The sequence below is a fragment of the Macrotis lagotis genome, chromosome X (assembly GCF_037893015.1).
Source record: "Macrotis lagotis isolate mMagLag1 chromosome X, bilby.v1.9.chrom.fasta, whole genome shotgun sequence".
In the NCBI taxonomy this organism is placed as follows: domain Eukaryota; kingdom Metazoa; phylum Chordata; class Mammalia; order Peramelemorphia; family Peramelidae; genus Macrotis; species Macrotis lagotis.
In genome coordinates this window covers 276,424,315-276,443,778 of record NC_133666.1, presented here as the reverse complement: position 1 = coordinate 276,443,778, position 19,464 = coordinate 276,424,315, and the positions used below count along the sequence as shown (strand labels likewise).

Here is a 19,464-nt window from a genome sequence, read left to right as displayed (position 1 = left end):
TAATAATAATAATAAAAATAAAATCTCACTTCTAGACTTAAGTAAGAGAGATTCCAAACCAGCATTATAGGAATTAAAAGATAGACACAATTTATGAATGTTTAGTTTTATAAAGCCAAGAAATACTGTAAGCTTTTTTCCCTACAATGACTGATTGAATCTATTTTTTTTCCAAAAAGCATGCAGGGAATATTTTCAGACACTTGCTTATGGCAAGGAAGAAGAAAAGTGATGGTTTGAGTGAAATACAAGTAATTTGTAGGATCAAGCATATAATTTAGCATAAAAAGCATTGTAAGTAAAAGTAACAGTGTATGTTTCAAGCTGTTGGATTATATTTCACTTGTTAATCACAGTTAGGTTTGGTAAAATTTCAAACTAAGTTTTGAAGTGAAGAGATGACATTCAATTCCAAAACAATGACTTTGCTGTGGCATACCACACTGCAGCTATTTTTTTTTTTTTGTTTGGGTCAGAAAAGTTATTTAAAACTGACATTAATTGAGCATTAGGTCTTTCTTCATAAATGTCTGGCATCACAGTACAGAAACAGTAAGTAGTTCACTCAGCCTTCAGAAACAAGATCAATAACTATGTTTGCAGTGATTGTGACAGTCTTTCTACTGGAGACGGTTCCAGCCGATGGTATTCTTCAATCTAATTCAGAATGGAAAGCACCAAAACACAGTATGATCTAGAAAATGGAACCTGCCGATGAATACACTGTTAAATAGTTGTTCACAATTTTGATGTGGAAATGCCACTAATGAAAATTTAAAAAAGAAAAAAACCCTTTAAGTTGCTGTTCACTAGCTCATTTGAATTACCTTCTTAAAAATTAAATTCTTATCAGAGTTAACATTGTCTTTTCCCCTAGGAAGGTTATGGTGATTTGATTTTTTCATTCCATTTAAGAATTCTTCATAAAGTATGAGAGATACATATATCAAAGGAATTTCTGAGTCAATGAAGGTTAAAAATAAATAATCTTACAACAAAATTTAGAGTTCTTTAATGATTTAAAGAAATGAAGACATAACACTGAATGCTAAACAGGTCTTTTAAATTTCTTTGGGGAACTTTAAATATATATATGTATATTATGTATATATGTATATATATTTACATTTTGTATGTTGGATAGAGCTGTCTAAAATATTTCTTCAGAGTAGACTACAGGGACCTATTCAGGACATAGATTAAAATAGTTTCTGGGGGGGGTGGGGGAGTCTCAGTTTATCACAGTACTTTCTGCTTGCACAATCAACAAAGATCATAAATTTGAAGCAAATCGTGGTTTGTCTCCTTCTGGATCTGTACTTAAGACTGTGGAGGCATCTCTCTGAAGGGTAGCTGCCGCTGGTGGGGGGGCTGGGACGGCTCCTCCGCGATTGGGAGGGATTGCCCCCGAAGACATCTGTCGGAAGAGGGTGACTCTCTGGGGGACACTGCCCCTGGCCCCGGCCTGAAGGCCTGCGCTGTGGACGGCAGAGACAGGCTGCGGGATGGAAGCTAGAGACTCTCCTACAGTGGGGTGAGGTCTGGAAATCAGAGTGGAGATCTCATGAGGCAGAGAGGGCTGGGAGGCGGAGAGGGGTCTGACCTCTCGGCTCAGGTTGGTGTTGTGGAGAGCCTGGGTACTCCTGTGCACCTCGTTTTTCTGGGAGGAGATGGTGGGGGTCTGCGGCTGCTGCTGGGGCTGCGGCTGCTGCGGCAGAGGCTGGGGTGGGGGCTGGGGCTGCTGGGACGGGGGCTGCTGGGGGGGCTGGGGGGCAGGCGGCTGCTGCTGCATCAGCGACAGCTGGGATGCGGTCGGGGAGGCGTACTGGAAAGTTCGAGCTGCCAGAGGGCTCTGGACTGGAGGGCTGCAGACGGCCGCGGTGTAGGAGCAAGGGGACAGGATGACAGCTTGCTGGGGGGTCTGCGTGCTGGGGCTTGGGGAATGCAGGTTGCTGTGAGACAGGCTGGTCGCTGTGTAAACGGGAGGAGATTGTGTCCGCAGTCGGGAGGATGGAGTGGTGGTCGAAGTGGTGGAATTCAGAGTCGGCATTTGAGGGAGATTGATCGGGGGGATGGCCTGGACCATTTCCCTGTCGTGCTTCACGATCTGTTTCAGGATCTCATTCTCCTGATTGTTGAAAACACCAGTATTCAGATCCTTCTGGAACTTCTGCAGAAGAATCGAATTCTTCTTTCCTGTCAACAGAAGCAAGCAGAAGGTTAGGAAAACGTCCACGTCAAGGATGACAAGGCAGACTGAGGCTGCTCCTGACGACCTAAGCCTGGAATGATCTTTACAATGCTCTTAAGCTCCCTGAGACTTAGTTGGTTTTTGTTTCTGTAAAAGAGATAATAATAATACTTGTATTTTTTTTTTTCCTTGGGAGAATTGTTATGAGAAAAGTTTTTTTTCTTGCCCATTAAAGTACTATAGATGTGATCTGTATTTGGGTTGGGAGATGAGATAAATGTTGATCTATATTAATGTAGGAAACTTTTGATGGAGGAAGTCTATCAACCAATGAAAAGTGGCAACTCTTCTGTCAATAAGACTTTAGAGAGCTATCTAGAACACTGAGAAGATATCTATGTGTATAGCAAGTATGTGTCAGAGGCAGGATGGCTCCCTCATGTTACCATTATCATTATTACGAACCTTCTTTTATTTTAAATAGAATTCACATAGAAATAACTCAGAGACAAATTACTATTCTACTCTAGCTCTTTTATTTTTGATTATTATGATTATTTAACATCATCGTCATCAATTTCTCCAAAAATTGTACTTACTGTGGTGTGGAATTACAGATATACCAGAAATAGTGCCTTGACTAGAGGCAGGAAAAATGGTATTTTTAATTATGTCATTAATAAAATTAATTAATACTCAATATTATAATATTTGTGATTGATAGATTTCTAAATCAGAGGCATATTGCATATTTTTTATAAAGGTCACCGACCTACTCAAAATGGAATGCTGCTCTTCATGTAAATGGGACATCTCATTAAAATGGTAGGATAGTGTGTTTGTATTTTCTGAACTATATATGAAAAACCAATTACATTTTTAATATTCAGATAAAAATTCTATCTGTCTACTGATCAAATTGTCCTAATTTCCTCAAGGCTGAACTCTTCTAGAAGTATTAAATACAGATGCTTGCATAGCATATTTCCAGAAACTAATTAGATATCTATAAACAGTGACTACGAAACCAGGAGGAATGATGCTTCTGTGACTGCTATACAGGGGCTCTTTATTTTTGTCACACCTAGTTGCTTAGCATTAGTTTCATCATTTCCTCATCTGAGAACTTATGCCTCCTCACTGACTGTCAAGTAAGATTGAAAGGGATATTCATTCATTTGCATCAAATAAGATTATCTGTATAGAATCTGGCCCATAGTTGGTGCTATATAAATATAAATAAATACTTATTTGTTTCTTCCCCTTTTGACTTTCCCCTTTCTTTTACATTGCTTTATTTTAATGTTTTAAGTATCAGTGACTTCTCTGGTCCATAATCCATCAGCAGTTCAGTAAACCTTCATTGATTCCTGGTCCCTGCTGAAGAATCTGTGCAAAATGAGGACGAATGGGTCCTGTTAGTGAGCACCTAGTGAAGAAACTCCTTAACAATGAAGATGGAAGTTGAAATCTATCCTCCCAGAGAGTTGCCTAGGTCACTGAGAGGTTCTGTTTGTCTTGCCTAGGGTCATATAGATGGTGTGTGTGTGTGTGTGTGTGTGTGTGTGTGTGTGTGTGTGTGTGTGTGTGTGTGTTAGAGTTGAGATGAACCTGGCTCAGCTGAAGAGGGCTCCTTTGGGCCATGTCTCATTACTTCTCTGTTGACATAGTTTCACAATTTAGAAACAGGAAAGGTGAGGAGCTTGATGCTTAGGCACCATCAAACTGCTGGGTTTATTTTATGCCCTGTGTTTGGATATTTCTACTTGCAAAACAATGTTTAATCAGTCAGCAATAGATACTGGTTAGTTCCAAACTCTGCTTCTCCTTTTCTCTTTGATACTTTGAAAAGTATAAGTTTTTAACATATTATGTCAATTCTTTTAAAATGTTAATGCTGCTTCCTTAGGTGTTTAGTTAGATACACAAGTGAGATTCTGTTTCCCTCAACTAATTCCAATACAATCAGGGACAAGAGAAGACTTCCACCTCAAGCATATTTGCGTACAAACAAGCATGCTTCAAGGCATACTCTCTTCATTATTTACTGACATTCTATTTTCCCGCATAACTATTCCTTATTATCAGTCACAAGAATATTTCCCAATGTATGGTGGAAGGTCTGAATAAAATAGAATGCCTTAACATCTAAATCTCAAACTATTATGCAAGCTGGGATTCTCACAGGAAGCACAAGGAAAAGAAGGAAATAAAGCTTTGTACATCAATGAGGTTAGGAGTAAAAACCCTGTGGTTTCTACTTAGTGATGCTACCATCCCAAATTCTCTTTTGAAAGTAGCTTGCATAGATAGGGTATTTTGCATCAGTGCTTAAAACAAAATTTAAAATGACAATTATTTAAACCATCTTTTAAGAAATTGAGAGGCACTCTTGCATTGTGGATAGAGAACTAAGCTTAGAATCACCAAGAGAAGTTTTAGAGTTCTGAATTCTGCCATATATCCTGAGACCCTAGGCATGCCACTTAATTTCTCAGTGCTCTAATCTGGGCAACCCCTTCAAGACTAAAAATTGCAGAGATGGTGCTGACCTGCATTGGTAGAGGGAGTTGCCTATATCAATTAAATCAAAGGTCCAGTCTTTATCTCTTGAAAAAATTGAATAAAAAGAACCAGAGTTTGCTCTAGCAGATCCCAATCCCCATTCACATGGACAATCTATAGAAAGACAAAGACATAAGACATGGACAGGAAGAGGGCAGGGTGAGAAGACATGGATGGGTTGTGATCGGCACCAGTGGAAGCAATATCACACTGAAGAGATCTCAGACCCATTGGAGTATTAAAGTGATTAAAGTTTTGACATCACTATAACTAAAAGATAGTGTTCTAATAGTGTAGGAGATTTTAACAAAAGAGTTAAATATCAGCAAGGAATAGTACCAATGTTGTATACCTCTAAAAAGGCTACTCCCACCTTTGTCTACACTACAGTTATTTCCATATTCTCCATTGGGGCTATTTATGTTCTCTTTTTTTTGACTTTCTAATTGTAGAGCCAAATCTCTCTGAAAAAAAACCATATTGGTATAAGCCCCCAGATACAGTTTTTGTCTGTAGTGTAGATTCAGGCTTGAGTCTATTGAACATTTTAGTTCTATTTGGATAGCTTCATAGAACTTTATTATTTTTTTGAATTACCTGAAGAATCATACAGTGTTGGCATCGCTGTGGAAAGCAGATTGTATAGCTAGCAAAAATAAAAGAAAATTAAACCTGTAGCATGCAGAATAAAATTTCAAACAAAGTTTGAGAACTTGGTAGATAATTGTCAGAATTTTTTTTTTTCTATTCACTAGGCAATACACCAACCTAAGTCCATGGATACTTTGAGTCCACTAAACAAAAATAAAATTGCCTTGGTCAGTAAGACAGCAATAAAAAAGTACCTATCCGATCTAGTCGGTCAATTGCCACTGTTTCAAAGGCTCTCCTCATCATGGGGTACTCCTCCAACACCTCATTGAAATTATCCACAGACAGAGAGTAGAGGCGACAGTAAGTATCAGCTCGGACACTGGCTGTGCGGCGGCCTTTTGTCAAAAGGCAAATTTCTGTTGAAGCAAAAGAAATAAGCATTTGATAAAAAACATCCAGTAAGTTCTTAAGAAATTCTAAAATATTTTCACTAACCATAATCGCTAGCCAAGCAACATCAGTGGTATAGTTGCTCGAGTTGTTATTGGCACCAATGGAATAGATGATTCTTTTTGAGTATTCTCATCAGTTTTGAATGCATTTTTTTTTAGATTTTTTGCAAGGCAATGGGGTTAACTGGCTTGCTCAAGGCCACACAACTAGATAATTAATAAGTGTCTGAGGCTGGATTTGAACTCAGGTACTCCTAACTCCAGGGCTGGTGCTCTGTCCACTGTGCCACCTAGCTGCCCCAAAACACATTTTTTTAAAGCTTTTGGCACCAACACTATGTTAAATGCAAATTTGAAGAAAGGCACAAACAAACAAAATCCTTCCTTCCAGAAACTTGAAGAAGCTGGAAATGATAAGATCTGGATATTAAAAGGCAAAATACTCATTGTCTTCAAAACAGTCTCTTGTACTTAGAAAAGAGACAGCAAATGCTACTTCTTCAGAAGTTTGAAGAAGATAAATATAACAAATAATATAAATGTCTTCTTTCATGATTAAACTTAGGTTAAATCTCCTCCTGAATCCTGTTTTTTTTTGTTGTTTTTGTTTTTTCTGGGGAAGAAGTTTCCTCCAATTTACACCCAGAAGTAACCTCTCCAAACTCAGATACAAGGTCATTTTCTTTCCTGAGAATTCATTACTTTACTCTGTATTGTAAGTAATGTCCTTTCTCCTTTACTAGTTGACGAAGACAGTGACCTGAAGAGTTTGGTTTGGAAGCAGAAGTTCTGAGGGTGATTCAGGACAAGTTGGTTGACCTCCCAGGGCCACTTTATTGATTGGCCAAATGATGGGCCAGATGACCTCTCCAATGTTCCTTCCCTGCTCTCAGTGTAGGATTTACTCTTTGGGGTTTGATAGTGCAACAACATTTTTTTATTCTCTTTCCAATTTCTAGCATGAGCCTTGCCCATGATATGCACTCAGTAAAGATAATTCAAATGAATGCATTATAGTATTAGTTGTTGTTCATTTGTTCAGTAGTATTCACTTTTCCTGACCCTATGAACACACCAATAATGCCCATGTGATTTTCTTGGCAAGGACACTGAACAGTTTTGTCATTTTTTTTGTCTAGTGATTTAAGGCAAATAGAGATGAAGTGACTTGTTGAGGACCACAGAGATAATAAGGATCTGAGGCTGGATTTGAAATCAGGTCTTCCTGATTGCAGGCCCAGCATTCTCTCCACAGAGGCATCCAGCTGCCTCTTATACTATACTACACAGTACAATATGGATTCATGCATGCAAATGGACAACCCAAAGTAATCAGCAAAGAAAGATTTGCCTTTCCTTTTCCACTGGAAGATCTGCAATGTTTTTTCATTGATTTCCTTGGGTTCCACAAAACCAAATCATTTCCAAAAATAAATAGTAATCTATGATGTGTAAGTCCGGAATTGTGGTTGATATAGAAATCCATATAGAACTTGGTCCCTAATCCAGGAGTGTATGATATGACTGGAGACAGAAAGATCATTAATTTGGCTTCAATAGTCTCATAACCAGTTTAGGAGTTTCGTACATATGTAGTTATTAAGGACATTTTTTTAAAAGCCAAAATAAAAAACCTCATCATGCACCTTCTGCTATAATTTCTCTGGAGTTTCTGAAAATATGGGTATAAGATTCATTTCCTTTAAATAGATGCAAGGTCTGTGAAAAATAACAAGCTTGATATTTCCTGTGATCTAGCACAACTGGAAGAGAGTTCTAATTAGTTCCTTCCTTGTGTAGCTGTCATTATATGGCTAGAGTGTTCCCAAAGTGCATTCGCATTTTAAATACTCCAAATTGGTGTGGGCAAGACTCCTATGGTGATTTTTATTGGTAAAATCATAAATCTTTTGGTTTAGTGAAATGTGACCCAATATTAGACCAGCTTTTGGGAAATCTATATTTTAGTCAAAAGAAAACACCTGTATCTATTTTACTAAACCAGGAACCCTGAAAGATCCTCTCTTTCTAAAGGGAATAAAATTTCATTCCAAAACCCAAACTTTCAAACCTAATATATAGAAACAAAATTATGTAAACACTGATCTCTTCATTCCATGAATCTCAGAATTTTTTGCCTAATTGTTATAAGAAAGTGGATAACGTGAACATGGCATAACAATGGCATTATGATCATAATTTTTGCAAATGTGTACCCTGGGACCCAGAGCAAAGTGTCACACAGTAGAATAACAAGAATAAGATTTAGATTCATAACTCCAGAGATTGCTATTCTAAATCAGTAAATGTGATCAAGTTAAATTATTTACAGCCGTAAGGCAGTGTCAACTATAATGATGATGATGATGAAGATGATGATGATGTAATAGTGATAAAGATGATGACTACAATTATGCTGATGTTAATGATGATAATAATGAGAAAAATTTTGATTATAATTATGTTATACTTTATCAGTACTACTGAGAACACATTTTAAAGACGGTACGGTACAGAGAAAAGAAGCGTAACTCGGGTGTCCCATGATATTCCTTTAAAACAATATATTTGATCTAGGGCAAATCATTTTAACTCATATATTAGACTAGGTGGTCTCTGAAATCTAAATTAATTATCCTATGATTTTATGATTTGAGTTCAAATTCTGCCTCCACTTGTTACAACCTATATGACTCTGGAAAAAAATCAGAAGAAATTGTTACTTGTACATCACCTTCCAGAGCTTTGTTTTACTTATATGTTAAGTGCAAGATTTGGACTAGATAGACTCAGGTACCTCCTGCCTATCCATATCTATGACCTTTGAAAATTAGAATAATTTCATTTTTTGCATTTGCATCTACTATATCTTTCAGAGAGAACATCACATAATCAGTGTCAAATAAATATTGTTGATTGATTACTTAAAAATGCTTACTTTGAGTATTAAAACCATGTTTGTATCTTGTCTAATATATTTTCATATGCTTTGTTAAATAAGATCTTATCCTTAAGGTTTGCTCTAAGTCACTGGCCTCAGAAAATTCCATTTAATTTCTTAGAAATTTAATTTAATTTGAGAGAAACAGTTCTAAGCAGTTCTAATTCATTTTAATTCTTGTCTTGTTACAAACAAGTTGCCTGTTTTGATGTGAGGATTTTTGACATGTAGTCATTCTCTAGACCAATGGAATCACGGATCTCCTCCAAAATTTAATTATCTTAATTTTAAATTTATGTCGTTCCTGAGACTTGAAATATCAATTTGCATTATTTAATTCTTCAAATTCTGTGATCATATGAAATAAAATGTCCTATCCTTGTTTTACAAAGTTAACATGTTCACTAAGAGTAGAACATGTTCTTTGAATTATTTTCTGATGGTGATGATGGTTTTTCAATGTTTTAATTAGACTAGTGCCACTTTTCAAGATGCCTGGTCAAGTTAAGGGTCCAATCTGTGGTCATAAAAGAGAGAATTCTGTTCTTGCAGAGATTGTGCATTATACAATGATTCAGGAGTCCCTACTCTGTCACTTATTAAAATTATGACCTTTGAGATTCCACTTAAATCACTCTGGCTACACTTTCTTCATCAGTACAAGTGCTGGTTGTTTGAATCCTCATAGTAAGATCCCTCTGCTTTAACAATTTATGATTTTAACTTTGATATACTAATAGAAAAGTAGTGACCTTCTTTTCTTTAATATTAGCTAATGAGTCAAGTAATTTTCCTACTAAATAAACTGTTTGATTACTTATATGAGTCTTCTCTCTTTCTCCTTTATCTCTGTTTGTCTCTGTCTCTGTTTCACTATTTAACTCAGACTCTCTGTCTCTTTGTCTCTCTATTCATATATATATATATGGATATAGATATAGATATAGATATAGATATAGATGATATAGATATAGATAGATATAGATATAGATGACATAGATATATAACACCATTGTGGTATGTATATATATATATATATAAAATACAATGACAGAGGAAATGAATATATATGTGTATATTCATTTCCTCATTTATTGTGTTTTTTCATACACATATACATATTAATAAATTTTGATTCAACACCTTTTTCAACAGACCTTGAAAGTCACAGCCAAATTTAATTTATCCGAAATTAAAATAAAGCTTTCAAATATAAAAAAGGAACCCTTCACTTTCTTTTGTTTGTTGACATTCAACACCCTCCAGCAACTCTTAATTAGCTACTCAGAAGTAGAACTAATAAGTAAAAAGATTATTGGATAATGTGAAAGACATACTCAAAATATTCAACTTGATATTTAGAAATCCCTTACTGGAAGTTTGGATATTACAAATGCTAGGCATAAGAAAAGTTATATTTAACAACAGTAAAAAATATTATTTATTTTTAAAATTCCAAAGGACTATGAATTGGGTTTTCAATCAAATTATATAATATTTGCAAAGAGTTTTTCAAAACATAAAGTGTTATATGATTGATCATCATCATTATTATTATAATTTCCAAATTAATGATACATTTTATCTGTTAATAAACATCATTCACTATTGATTTTAGGTATATTCTAGATTATGAAAATGGCACAAAAATTGTTTGATGCTATAAATGGTACATTTGATTAACCACCAGAAATTCCACTGAATTTGCATTCAGATGACCAGTGTTTATGTCACAATTCCACTACTTACTAACCATATGACCTTCCACATTTTACTTTATAAATCTCAGTGTGACAATCTGTAAAGTTGAGATAATAATAATACTTTCACCATCTACCTCAAAAGATTGTTGGAAAGAAAATGACTTTGTAAATGTTTATGACCATATATTTGTGAATTGCTGTTGTTATTGTTATTATTATTATCATTTCAAAGCCATCAGCACCAAGAAGATCATTCATTGAATGATTCTAGGAGGCATATCACAGTCCTATTGGTTGTAGAGGGTGAATTCAATTATCAAATAACTCATGCTATTATTCTCTTTCCCCTCACGTGTACTTTCTATATACTATTCTTACACTTTATATGCAATTAATATATTTATTTATATGTTAGACTATGTTATATACCATAATATAATTTTTCTTCTTACTGCATCTTATTTGTTTTGTCTTCCTATGAAAATTGTAAACCATAACTAAGTGGTGAACTTCTACCTTTTTCATTTTTCTTTGTTCCTGTTATATGAATCCTTTCTGTACTTTGCAAAACTGAGTAATATTTCAGTGGAAGGCAATAAGATGTGAGTAGAATGGCCCAAATTAGCTCCATGTCTACCATTTAACTAGATGTGTGACACTGGATAGGCAGTTTGCTTGAGTCTTTCTTTATCTCAAAATTCAGGGAATTAGAGGAGATTATCCCCAAGCTTCTTCTGTCTCTAGATAGAATACTCCATATTCTAGGACAGATCCTAAAACCTACTTAGAAGCCTATTTTCAATTTTATAGATACTATTATGCCCTGTTATCCTACTGGGTATCTCCCCAATGTGCTAGAACCTGCCAAGTGCTTTATAAACATTCTTTAATTAAGCCTCATAACACATCTGTGAGTTTTATGGGCCATGTGTATAATGCAAAAAAAAAAAAAACAACCCCAAAAAACAAAAATCCTGGAGGATTTGGCAGCATTCCCTATGATGTCCTTACTACCAAAATGGATAATTAAATTGCTTCTGGAAGCTCTGGTGATCTGGGAGGGAGATGGGGAAGGGAATGAATTTCCAAATGGTTGTTCAGCAGAAGAAAACAAGCCAATTTGCAAGTATATTTTAGGTTAGAATAGGCCAAATTCTTCCTAGATCCCTTGGGCAGTTACTGTTCAATTCACCAGGCATTTACTAATTGGTTAATCATGTAAAAGGCAAACACTTGCATATACTTTATGCTTGGGTATTCAGTTCAATTCACGAAACATTCATTCAGTGGCTGTAGACTATGAGATCCAGAGTACGGGCTAGAAGCTGGAGAAGGGACAAAGATTAAAGAAGACCTAATCCTTGCTGTTACAGAACTTCACGATTTAGTAGGGAGATATTTCAAACATAGAAAAAACTTATGTAAAATGGGATTTGATATAAAAAAACCCAAATGCATAGGGATTCAATATTATTCAATAATTATAAAGTAAAAACCAACTTAAAAACAAAGATAAATGAATTTGATGATCATTTCATACTATCTGGAAATAAATCTATTAGAGTCAAAATCTCACTGATAAGGACTGGTCCTTCATGTGAATAAGGATTTGAAGAATTTCCCTTACCATGCTTGGTAACCCTCCACCCCTAACTCAATGTAATCATTGTATAATTGAGTATCATAGTCTGGGAAGAAATGTTTTCATTTATTTATTTCTTCATAAAAACATTCATATGTACATTACTATGTAATTTTTCTTAAGTATAGATCTGGGTTTGCCAAAGCCATAATCCAAATCTAATGGTTCCCTTTTGCTTTTAGGATTTAAAAAATAAATAAACAAATCAAAAAACCCTCATCTGTTTAGCATTTAAAACTCTTCATAAATGTGGCCCAAACTTATCTTTCCATTCTAATCACATATTATTTCCCTTTTCATACTCAAACAATTTATCCAAATTGGAACTCAATCTTCCATTCATGCCCCTGTATCTTTGCCTTTTCACAGGCTGTATTGAGGTGGGGATTTCACTTACTCCTAATCCCCTCCTTATATCATTCATTGCATCTTTCATGATACAACTCAAATGTCACCTTCTACATATAGTCCCTCTAAATTCCCCAGCTGTTATTGTGCTACCTCATCAAAGTATCTTGTATTCATCTTGTATGGATCCTGTACATACTTTCATATATAGAAGTTTCTCTTTCAATAACATGTAAGCTCCTGGAAGGCAGGAACATTTTTGTTTCTGTCTTTGTATTCCCAGAGTCTAACACAGCAGGAACATAATAAACATTTGTAAATTGATTTATAGATTGAATACCCATTTCCCTGAGTCAGTCTTGTCAAATTATGGGTTTTGGTGAAACTATGGCTGTGACATCCACAGACATAATGATTTAGACAATCTCATATTTTACAGGTATTTTTTTCCTTTTAGACTCAGTTCAGAACATCCCCCAAATAGTGGCAAATATATTTGATAAGTCAACATCTTCCTATGCCTTAATTGATATTCATTGTTCATGTTTAGCAGATATTTGAAAAGAATCATGTCTGTGGCTGTATTGATTAAGGAACATTCTGTGAATATATGGATGATTATTCTCTTTCCTAGAGAGAGATCCTTTAAAGTTCTATTTTATTTTAACATGTCAATTATGTTTTGTGTTTCTTGTTCTTTAATAATCAAGAAATAATTAATGCAGCTCAGTCTTGTTTTCTCTGCACTTTGCAGTGACTCATGTAGTAAGATATGGTCTGTTGAAAAGATTCATTTGTGAAAATGCCTGTTCCCTTTTCATATCTTTCATTCATGGATGACACCCTTAATAGATATGTTCATGTATTAATATTCTAAGAGTACATTCCATATGACAACTCTTCAAATATTTGAAGACAGTTAACATATTCCTCTAAGTCTTCTATTTTCTAGAGCAAATATCTTCAATTGATTCAACCCTATTTGGCAGAGATTCCATGTCTTTCCTCATCTTGATCATCTCTTTCTGAGCATATTTCTATTTTTCAATATAAGGTTATCTGAAAGAATTTTGATTTTTATCACTATTTTGAGTTTTCTAATGTGGGTACTGACTCCACCAGTGTATAAAAACAATCTGTTATTTAAAGGCTGGATTTGAACTTATCACCTAGACTCCTGATTCTGTGCCATGCCACTATACTCTGGCTTGAGCAGATAACATGGTGTTTATTAACACATTTTAAGAAGTCTTACTGACTATATTGGGATGTAATATTGCATTGTGGACAGAGAGTCAACCTTAATGCTAATAAGATCTGTGTTCAAATTCTACTAAGACACATGCCAAGACACCACCAAAGACACATTTATAACCTTTGGTTAAGACCAATGATCTAGTCAACTCTTTAAAAATATTTATTGCAGAAAATTTGTTTTTAATTATTGATAGAGGAAATTATTTTACTTCAAAGCTTCTGATATTGATGAAATCACAAGTCTATTTCCTATCCATTCTTAACTTTAATCATTCTTAAAATGTTTTGCCCAGGAATAAATACAATATGACTGAATCTGGCCAGAGTACAATGGCATTGCAGAGGAAATTAAACATAGGAATCGCAAACTTATGTCTTAGGTTCAATTTCGGTTCAAAGAGTTGTGCAACTTATTAACTGCCTAACGGAGAAGTCACTTAGATTTTTGGGCCCTCATTTTCATATTCTGGACTACATGATCTCTAAGGTTTTTTTCCAGTTTTAACTGAATAGTTTCATGACTTCCTCCCCCCCCCCCCCGAACTCTTTTAATTTCCTGGATATTTGACATATAAATACAAACTGAACCAAGACACAATACTGAATCATCCTGATAGAGAAACATCAAATCTTTTCTCCGTATTATCTCTGATCTTTTCATCTCTAGTATTGCTTATTTATAATAGGAAGAATCATCTTTCAGCATGATCATTTTGATATTAGTCCTCATAAATTTCTAACTCATCAATTAAGAGCAAAGTTCTAATGAAGACTAAGCAATTGGCTAATCTTTGTATGAATCAATCAGTTTTTTCTGTCTCCTATAATGATAGCAGGTTTGTACTGGTAAATTTTTAACAACTTGGATCTCTGGGAGGAAGAAAACTTTAGGAACATATTTATTAGTTCAATCTACATTAACATTTTCTCTACTTCCTTATATATAAACAATAAAAATAACAAATCAAACCACAGTTCATAACTTCTATTCATTTCTACAGAATAATTATTCATACTGAAAATTTAACAATGACCTTTTTCAGGATAGTTTTAGAGTTGGCTCAAGCACTCCTCTGACTATATTGAATTTGAAGTTTCACCTAATAGTACTTTGAAGCATATCATTGGAAACAAGGAGACAAGGCAAGAGAATACAGTCTTTATTGGAAGGAGTGATGGACCTAGAGGTCAAGAATAACTTGAGTTGAAATCCTGCTTTTGAAAAATACTAGATACCCTAATCCAGGGTTCTTTTTAAGATGGAAAACACCTTTATATTTATATCAGAATGGTCCTCTACCAAAAGTGTTTTACAAACAGTTTTTATTATCAAGAGAATGTTAGCCATAGGAGAGGTAAGGAACACTTCATTTTTGATGTATTTAAAGCACATAGTAAAGTATTCAGGCAAAAATTAGCTCTTGGAAGTCTGCATATCCAAATTATTTTTCTTGTAAAGTATTTGCTTTCTATTCTGGATAGAGAAAAGTCAAGTTAGGGAAAAATAATACGTAATCACAGTTTATATAATAATTTATTTCTCATTAAATGGGAAAGCACCATAATCTCATGGAATTTATTTCATATCATGCAATTTTATATTTCTTGCAATACATAATGAGATATCCATTTAATTGATATTTAAAATTAGTCCATACCAAAAAAAAAATAAACTCATACCACGTGATTTGCATGTAGTTGGATGAACTGGCATGTGTCTGTGTGTGTGTGTGTGAGAGTGTGTGTGTGTGCTGTTTTCTGAGCAGGGTTATAAGCTCATTGAGGGCAGGATTTTTTAAAATAATCCTCTTTGCATCCCCAAAGCCTAGAACAATATATACTGCAGAAGTAGCCACATTTACTGATTGCAACTTAACAATCAGATCAAATCTATTTGTGCCTGAGGTCATCAGGAGAGACAGTTTCAAAGACTTCATATACAGAATACAACTTGACAACATCAAGTCAAACTCTAATTATCTCAGTTCCTTGAAATAGAAGATCATTCTTGATCACAAGCTCCAGAGTTCCTCTCACTCTACTTCTAACAGTTTTAGAAGTTTCCTGTTGCATCTTGGTTAACTATCTCTAGTCCAGCAAGTCAAATCCATTTGTCACTGCAAACACACAGTACTTTTTCTGCTCCAATGTTGAAGCTTTTCTCTATGTATTTTCTCCTCTTTTCATCCCCTTTCTCCTTATGCACACTGCTTATGTTTTATTACTCAATTGAATGATTTTCAAACTAAAATCAGCATGTTCTTCTTAGTTCTAATTGGTTAAGAATATATTTTACTTTCTTCCACAGGCAATCTTCTGTCTTTGCACTGGAGTTTGACCTGTTCAGTGTTCATTTTTCTTTCTTAAATTTTAAGTGCCTTAGGGTTAGAAGTTTTGACATTTTCTTCTTTTAAAAAATAGCAAAGTGCAACTGTTTTTGATGACCATAAAGTTGGGATTTGCATTTTTGCATGTTAACATCTTATCCCTAATTCATAATTCAGATGAAATATTGTTTTCTTCATAAAATCTTTCCTCAACTACCCATCTAGCAGTGATTTCTACATCACATGATACTCATATTCTATTTTGTATGATATTTATCTGTGTACATCATCTTCCTCTACAGTGAGTTTCTATGCACACAAATAAATGAACAAATAAATAGATAAATAAAATATGGACATAAAAAATAAAAACATAAATAAATTAGAATTATTTATTCTTGATTAGTTGCCTTCAAACTCTCTCCATTTCTTTTTATCTACCTATTTTTATCACTGTTTTCCAGTTGTACACAGGAATACTTTCCTTGTTCTTATATAAGATATATAGCTGCAAAAGTATAGTTTCTATGGTAGATAGATAGGGAAAACTTGATTAAAAGACAAAACCACATATGAGGGAACAGGAAACACATGAACTTTAAGAATTTGAAATATTGAATTTTGAATTGCTTTTGCAATTATCTTCATCAAAATAATGTTAATAATCTGCTTGTGGATTGACTATTATATATATTCATATTGTGTCTTTCTTCAACAAGCTCAAACTAACTAATAAACCCATTTATCTCAGGAATTCTAAAATACTTTCATCAAATTTCAAAAAAATTGTTTTATATAGAAAGAACAAGTATTATTATCCAACTGCATGCTGCAGTTTACATGACATATGTGTGAAATTTTTTCAAAAGTCAGCAATAAGAAAATAAGACCCCAAATTCCTATCTTTCAGAAATTAAAAAAAATCCAACTGACCACTTTTCAATTCACTGGTGGTGTTTTGTCAAATATAAGTTTTTTTTTTCCTTTTGACTCTAAATCTCTACAATTTGCTTTTAAAAAGTTAATCAAATATTTTAAATTATAAATAGCCTTAAAAAGCATTTGCCTTCTAAAAATCAATCACTTTTTAGCTTTTGGGTAATATAAACATATTTTAAATATTGACTTGATAGCAGTTGTTCTATACTATGCTTTAATAGCTTCCTGGAAAATGTTTTAGTCAAAAATAATATTCCTTCTGTAAAACACATTCACTAGATACTTAGGAAGCAAATCTATTCATGTGATTATGGTATTTACCCAAAGCATCTTTGCCCCTATTTTTTTTATCATAATTCAACCTGAAAGAACTGCAAGATGTCAATTGTTTCTATGAGTACTTGCCTTTTCTGCAATTACAACTATGGAAAACCCAGAAAAGAAAGTTCTTGCCACCAAAGTCATTGGTACTTTCAAGTGGTTCAATATCAGAAACTGACATTATTTTATCAAAGGACATCATACAAAAGATGACTTTTCTTCTGCTTTCCACTGCATCCTAAAGGCTATAAGTTTTTTTTTTTGCCATCTACCTTCCTTCTGTAGGAATTCCCTGACTTTGTCTTCTATTGTGGTTCAGTTTCAGGCTACCTAGACCAGTACAGGTTGTTTAGATGCTGCTCTGGCTTTATCATTTGCTGACTCCAGAAGTCACAAGCTGCCCTGAAATGGGCACTGCTTTCTGGGCTTACATATGATTGTACACCTCCTGCAGTCTATTTCTGTTGAACTCTTGCACAATATTCTGGGTGTCTTTTCTTTGTAGTTCTGGACTTGATGGAGGAATTTATGGTTGATTTGCTTAGGTTTTTCTATATTATTTTTCTTCTGTTTAATTTTTAAAGCTCTCCTGGAATATTTATGAGTGATCTGGTTTTCTCTAGGTCTTAATATAACAACATTGTCCACCAATTTCCCTCATATGCTTCATTGCTAGGAAAAAATAAAACACGCATTTCAGTCAGCATTTAATTAAGTGCTCAACATTACTTGGAGGTTACAGGGAAAAAGGGCAAAGATGAATTTGATTCACTTGCTGATTGTAGAAGGAAGTAAAATCTTAAAAGAATATATTACAGAAGATCTCCTAAATAATAAAGTGAATTTGATTTTGAAAAGTAATTAAAGAAAAAGTTGTTTTTGGAGAAGATAGGATTTAGAGGCAAGGATAATTTTGTTTTCCACAAACTCCTTAACTTTCAAAAACGGTCCTTAATGGTAAATTTTTATTTGAAGTAAATTAATTTAACTATACAACCAAATAATTTTGCATGAGCATTCTTTTATTTTGGAGAGTTGGTCAAGGGAATAGAGTGTGAATTCATGTAAAGTTAGGAATTGAGACAAAAATCCTGACAATTCAGCAAAAGTATTTTATACTAAGGGGAAAAAAAACTGTCTTGGGTTTTGACCTGGTTGAGGGAGCTGTAACCCCATGGGATCTACAATTCCAGGATCTTTCTCTTTGTGATGTAGAAAAGAAAACCTCTATAGTGCACCACCTCTCCACCTACTCCCATCTAAGTAAAAGCTGACTGCTTTTTAAAAAATACCTAAGTACTCTCTCTGGAAATGAGTATTTATTTTATTGAATATTTTGAATTTACTTGTCTCCATACAAATTGTGTTCTTCACACTTACCATAGTATATGCAAACAACTTGAGGGTATGCATATTTCTTCTTTCATTTATATCCTCAGTTTTAGAATATGCCTTTATGAATGTCGATCACATTGTAAATAAAATTATTTTGGGGTTAAAATTTAAGCAACTGAAAATGAAATTCAAACTAACCATGATACATTGGAAAGAACATTTTGTTAAAGGTTGTAGGGTTTTTAAAAGTACTAAATTTGGTACTTCTAGGGACAAAAGGACAGAGCAGGAAGAAAGCCCCTACAGTCAACTAGAAAATAGCCTCAGAAGTGATCTAGGGAACAATTAGGCAGGAAAGTTCAGTCTCACTGGGACTGAAAAGGGAATGAGAACCAAGAGCAGGAGTAGTAGTCAACCTGTAGAGCAGTGTATGGTAGAGAATATACAGCAGGGTTTCAAGCCTGGGGCAATTCACCATTGGGGCCTAGCTCTCCTGCAAACAGCAGTCCCCTAGTCAAGTGAGCAAATTGTGTAGAGCAGCTATAAGGTTCTAATCCAGTGACCCTCACACCCAGTACAAGCCTTCAGCTAGGCCTTGACCCCTCTGCTGACCAGTAGATAAACCATGTCCTGGGGCTAGCAAACTAAGAGACTCTATCTCTAATATCTACCAACAGAGAGACCCTGTTTCAATAGCAACCCTACAGTGGGACCTCACCCATGGGGCAGGCTAGCATCAAGGCATTTCCTTCAAGGACAGCTACCAGAAAGACTGTTATCACAGCAACCCCATCCTCAAGGTGCTACACTTAAAGCAGGTCAGCGGCTAAACCCTACATCCAGGGGGGA

The 19,464-nt window shown here is 34.6% G+C and overlaps 1 protein-coding gene across 1 annotated transcript in view; it reads right to left on the bottom strand.

The window, feature by feature from the left end:
- Nucleotides 1–1,079: 1,079 nt before the first annotated feature.
- HCN1 (hyperpolarization activated cyclic nucleotide gated potassium channel 1) overlaps nucleotides 1,080–19,464 on the bottom strand; it is a 655,526-nt gene continuing 637,141 nt past the window's right edge. Inside the window, exons 7-8 of the mRNA XM_074203552.1 lie at nucleotides 5,602–5,766; nucleotides 1,080–2,196 (exon numbers count right to left, since the gene is read on the bottom strand). Coding sequence (XP_074059653.1) covers nucleotides 1,274–2,196; nucleotides 5,602–5,766 — 1,088 coding nt within the window. The 3' untranslated portion in view covers nucleotides 1,080–1,273. The remainder of the gene's footprint in view (nucleotides 2,197–5,601; nucleotides 5,767–19,464) is intronic.